We start from the raw sequence: 6,208 nt of genomic DNA, 5'->3' as shown, positions 1-6,208 counted from the left end.
AATTTTCAATCCATAGCTATTAAAATTGAACATTTTATACATTTGTAAATTGTAAGCCAATAGGTATGTAATTAGCCAAAATATTTTGAAAATTGTTTTTACAGCATATAGAAAATTGTAATATAAACATTCGATGAAAATATTTTAACTATTTATAGGTAGTTATAATTTTGTCAAAAACTGGTTTTGCGTATAAATCCAAGTTTTAACCTAATAATATTTTGTTTGTTTTGAAAACTAAACTGTGAATTTTCCAAATTAACCTCTTAAAAGTACCAATTAGATTTACTGTCCTCTGAGAAAAGATGCTGAAGTTGAAAATCGAAGCAATGTTTCTACTAGTACCTATAAAGATGTTTACAGACAGAAAAAACCCCATATCATCAGAATCCAAAACATGAATAAGATCTATTTATTTATTTTTTATTACCTACCTACTTTTAAGTATAATTATTGTTCAGCGTGAGATGCTAAAATATACATACCTATTGTAACAGTTTTAAGTTTACTCAGAATCTTAAAGTCATGATTTTATTCTTAAAAACTTACCAACAGTTTTAGAGAATATTAATTCAGTATCGTGTGCAACCAATTGGCCAAATTGCATGAACAATAAATTATACTTAAGTGCGGGTTTATTCACGTCTGGGAACAAAGTTGTTCGTATTTTCCTAGGGTTTGGCAATTTATTTCCCGATAATGCTCTTCTTTCTTGGCTCTTTCCTTAAATTATTGTAATTAGTTCTCATATTGCAAAATTGAAATACATATACATTCGTTTATATTAAGTATGTACCATCCGAATAGTCTGCTTCAATAATTCGTGTGTTTGCTGAATTAGATCGACCCCAAATTGGAAATATTAAATTATTACAACTACCATTTATGGTTCTGTACACAGCATGGGGATCACATATTGGTTTGGGAAAACATCGATCAGCCAGATCAATTTCTTTAGGCTCTAAGAATCCAATAGGATTCTCCGCTAGCGATCTAAGAAATAAAAACCAAAAATACTAATATAGGTACATATTTGTATATTATTTGTATTTACGGTATCTTAGAAGGATTTTTATCTGAAACGTATTCGTCATTCAAGCAATTATTGTGTGCCTCTTCATAAAGAATTCCTGGATTACTGTACGAATCTGTGTAAGAAATATATAATTAAAATATTTTATATTATTTACTATTTAGATTTATAATTTATGTATGTAATATTTATATTATGTTATTTATATAATATAATATATATTATTATCCATTATATTGTTTTAAGATCTATTAATTTACCTGCATTCGATTCATTTTCATTATTTTGAATAAGTTCGCATGATATGCTAACAATTAACACCAGAACAATTGGAACTTTCTTCATTTTTTTAACGAACATCGACAAACGAATCGACACTAAGTCACTTAGTGACACTAAACGCGTTGATATAAATATTAGCTCTTATACCTATGTGTGGATTGTGGTAACCCTACTTAGGTATGTATCGGTTTGAATTTTAAATTAAATAGTCACACAATACTATCGTACAACATTTATAATTTTATCATATATCATTATGAGTACAGTGAAAATATACTGACAAATTACGAGGTATAATAAACAATTACTGTTGTATTATTATGATATAAACTTCTATAGATTTTTCGTTCCTGTGTTTTAAAATAGTTTTGTATATAAAAAAAAAAAATATGAACTTATTAATTACCTATTACGATAGTTATAGATATTATTACGATTTTAAATTAACATATTATTTTTCAAACTAACTGGAAATAGTTAAGTTAATATTAATTAGAAAATTAAACAACTAGTAAAGTTATAACTTTGAAAAGGAATTGCTTTTTAATTTAGCTTTATTTTTTAAACTATTCGCTTGTAATATACTACACGCATATATAGTTATCATTTATCGTACCGTAAGTAAAGACATAAGATTAGGTACATTTTTAATAGGTTTTTTTAACATAAATATGTTTTTGGGCTGGGTAATATAAATAAATATATATACAGGTACTCATGTTGGCAAAAGTCTACTTACAATACCCATCAGTTGGTATTTATTTTTTTTTAATAGTTCAAGGGCTAAGTCCAGGGTCTCTCCCCCTCCAAAAAAAAAACATATTTAGGAAAAAAATATCAAGTAACGTGCTACGTTTTTATCATACTGAATGCTGTTATTAGTTGATATATGGGGACATCATTCGTTATCATGTTACTATGTTTTTCCTAAAACAGTAATTATAATTATCATGATATCCCTACGAACCAAAAGAAATAGAAATGCTAAAATGTGTTTTCAAACAACTAAAAGGTTTACACATAATTTTTTCATCAGCTATTTAATATTTTTCATATGAATATATACATTATCATAATCTATACACTTCATCTTCTTCTTCTTCTTCTTTACAAATGTCTCTGCCTTGTCTTAGAGAAAATCGATTTCTATTAGAAGACGAATACAAATATAATAACAAATAATGGACGATAATAGTTAATTCGTTAATAGTACATATTATTATATACGTTTATGATAATAGTTTAGGTACTTAGTACCTATTCTAATTGTAATATAGGTAAGTAATTATAATATGATGCTATATGTATATTGCTATACTGTATCGCCTATTATGCGCGTATAATATAATATATTCATGTAATACCTACAAAGAACACAAACCGTGACGGGCACAGATAATGTGAACCCTTCTCTGGGCAAATCGCCCTCATGGTCAACCACAGCAGACGGCTGCGATACATAACATTATTAATATCGTATGATATTCGTATAATATTATGTTCGTGACTAATGCGCAAAATCTATTATTTTTCGGTTAAATGCGTTCACATAATAATATTTTAATAATAATATCACATCAACTGCGATTTTGCTGTGTGTTTCAGCGCGTGACCAGTTGAATACGTCGACGGTCGATTATAAGGGTACTTAATAGGCATTGGCCTCAACTATTATAATATTGAGCCGAAATTAGATTTTTGGCAGGGAGACACGATGTTGGAAACACTTTATATTATAACATAATATATTATGATAATATTATATCGTTTTGATACACTTCAAGGGGAATGTAATAATTATTATTATTTTAAACAAAATATAAGAACAGATCATTGGTTAAGAATACCATACTATAATATAATCTGTTATTATAATATATTCTAATTAAACATGACATTATAAATAAACAAATTGGTAAAATGGTAGGTGGTACGCAGGTATAAAAAGGTTGTGAACCGCTGCTCTATTATGTATACTATTATTATATCGAATTGCATGTTATACAAATACTAATTTATTTCACTGTTTAACACATACATCATAGAACCGGGGTCGTGGTGAAATAATGTTCCACTTGGAAGGATCATATCCGAACGGATCAATGACTTCCCTGTACAAGCCAGGTTATATAAGTATTTATCTCACATATTCAAATCATAAAACCTGCACTACTACGTGATATTACGTCGTATTAGATACTATTCTTCTACTGTAGGAGCCAGGAGGTACCTGCATGGAAATACACAATAAGAAAAAGTATTTAAATTCGTATAAACTTTGTTATAACTATTAACTGTATTGAAAAGACAAATGCTATAGGTATTCATATTATTATCTATCCGTACTAGCATATAATATATAGTATCATCTGTTTAAAGGAGTTATGGTATGGAATTACAAGGTTATCTGAAAACAAAATAAATAATACTGTACCTAATATAATTTTACTTAAAGCCACATATTATATAAATGTAATATATTTCTTTCAAATACCTAACTATACTTAACTTTTAAAGTAAATAATTATTTTTGGTAAAATATTCAATAGGTGATATAGGTAGGTATACCATATCATAATACCTATATTATTAATTAATTATTGTTTAATTTTTAATACAATATTATGAATAGGTGTCAAAAATTTAATTTTAGTTTTTATAAAATTTGACCATATTATTTTAGTTGTACACTAGGCAAACGATGTTTACACTACTCCGCTCATATAAACGTCAAAGTTGAAAATTAGTTAAATAGTTGTTAGCTTTCAAAGTTGTGAAGTTGATCCACCCACTTCACTTAAATCTATCGAAAATTATACAAAATAATGTTGGTCTTACTTTGTTAGAATTTGTGAGTCAATTTTCAGAATTTGCTAGTCGTACAAAGCTGATGTTTTAGTTTTCACTACAGTCATTCCTATTTAAATTACAGCTAGCAAAATAAGGAAATCATTACATGAGAAATAGAGTGAATATAAAATGTTGTAAAAATGTGAATTTTAAACGCTCATCAAAATTTAATTTGACTTTCTGTTAGGCCTTTTTTTTTTTTTTTATTAAGGTAGACAAATTTATGAGGAATCTTGTATTACATTTTCAAATCTTAGATTTAAAAAAAAAATTTTTTATGAAATTCTAACTCAAAGTAATTTGGAAATTTTCGTTATTTTTACGTATTTTGTCAATATTTGAACTTTAAATGTTTATAAAAAAAATCGTGACCATGGATTTTTAATATTTTTCATTTGTCTTTGAAAAAATATATTAGAAGTCCTCTATGGAATTTTCAAGCTTTTTTACCCAACAAATAAAATTTTATTGATATTATAGAAAAAAAAAACTAAAAAAAATGGAAACTGAAAATGTCCGTAAATAGCTTAAAATAAGTCAAAATATTTGGAAAATGGTATGGTGTATAGAAAAAGCTAATATAAACATTCAGTAAAAATGTCATGTACCTACGCTCATTTGTTAAATACATTAAAAAAACATAGGTAGGTATAGTTAAAGTTCAAATTTTAATAAAAATTTATCAAATTGAAAATTTATAAATTATTTTGGAGTTAAAAATAAATAAAATAGTGGGTAAGGATTAAAAATTTAAATGTGTTTATGTGATGTAGTAATTAAAAATTGACAATTGTTATGTAACTTTGTTTTTAATGTTATATAACTTATTAACTTATAATATATACGAAGGTCATGTACTATATCCTCACGTATTAACATTCAATTGCTATACGATATAAAAAATATTATATTAGTTGAATTATTAATGTTAACTGTTAACTTTTACTTATCGATCGTATGTCCTCTTAACTTAATTCAAGTTAATTATTTTCATTAACTTGCCCACCTTTGTAAATTAGTTTATTATTATTACAGATAAACAGTGACCCTGTACTCAGATTAGCATATACAAAAAAAGACGATGCTCTTGGAAATTGGTTAAAAATGTTTTTTGGCTTGGCTTTTTTTCCAAGTCATGAAGTATCTGATGCATTTGTCGAACTTATCAGTGTATGTCCAGACGAAATTGCTTGCAACGAATTTTCCGATTATATTTTGAATAATTACATTGACGGATCTCAATTTCCCCCAAATATATAGGCTGAGGAACCATTGTATAATCCAAGTTATCTATACGATTCTATACGATATATTATTATAGACATAGACACATTTTTTATTTATTTTTTATTTTTAGAACGACTAATGCAGCTGAAAGTTTTTACAGGACATACAATTCCCAATTTTACAAGGCACATCCACATATACACTTGGTTATTATAGTGTTACAAGAAACTTAGGCTGAAACGATCACGAAAATTCAATCCATAGCAAGTAATAATCATAAAAAAAATTAGTGTTATCGAAAACCAAAAAATAAACTTCACTATAAAGGCTTATCAGGAGTACTCTGAATTAAAAAATGTTGATAACCTACTTAAATACTTATTAAAAATTGGAAATAAGTATTTAGGGAAAAAATTTAAATTTTTATTTTTTTATTTATTTTGATTGGTATTTTTCAACATTTTTTATTTAATTTTTTTATATTATATTCAGTATTTAGCGGAATAAATTGTAATTGTAATATAATATAATAAACTAACTGATGTACATATGTAATAATAAGATTTTTATTTATAAACATTTACATTCAAATGTATCTTATTTTTTAATAATAATATTCTACGATACAAAATGGCAACGTCACCACAGAATAGAATAATCAGAATGGACACTGATAACAAATTATACAGTAAGATAGGGCCAAACCACGGACTACTACACTGGACTGGAAACGTCAAGGGAGGCGGGTGACGGGGGCCGCGCCGCTTAGTGTCCGCGAGAGAGGTGTAGAAAGGGGAAATAGTACGCGAGCGTATC

At 26.9% G+C, this 6,208-nt stretch overlaps 1 protein-coding gene across 1 annotated transcript in view; it reads right to left on the bottom strand.

Moving 5' to 3' along the window:
- LOC100165811 (peroxidase) overlaps nucleotides 1-1,450 on the bottom strand; it is an 8,366-nt gene extending 6,916 nt beyond the window's left edge. Inside the window, exons 1-4 of the mRNA XM_001948334.5 lie at nucleotides 1,294-1,450; nucleotides 1,055-1,148; nucleotides 797-993; nucleotides 550-723 (exon numbers count right to left, since the gene is read on the bottom strand). Of these exons, the coding sequence (XP_001948369.2) occupies nucleotides 550-723; nucleotides 797-993; nucleotides 1,055-1,148; nucleotides 1,294-1,393 (565 nt within the window). The 5' untranslated portion in view covers nucleotides 1,394-1,450. The remainder of the gene's footprint in view (nucleotides 1-549; nucleotides 724-796; nucleotides 994-1,054; nucleotides 1,149-1,293) is intronic.
- Between the last annotated feature and the right edge of the window lie 4,758 nt (nucleotides 1,451-6,208).

This window comes from Acyrthosiphon pisum, chromosome A1 (assembly GCF_005508785.2).
Source record: "Acyrthosiphon pisum isolate AL4f chromosome A1, pea_aphid_22Mar2018_4r6ur, whole genome shotgun sequence".
Classification (NCBI taxonomy): domain Eukaryota; kingdom Metazoa; phylum Arthropoda; class Insecta; order Hemiptera; family Aphididae; genus Acyrthosiphon; species Acyrthosiphon pisum.
The sequence above is the reverse complement of the archived record's forward strand: the minus strand, read 5'-3'. Positions and strand labels throughout refer to the sequence as shown.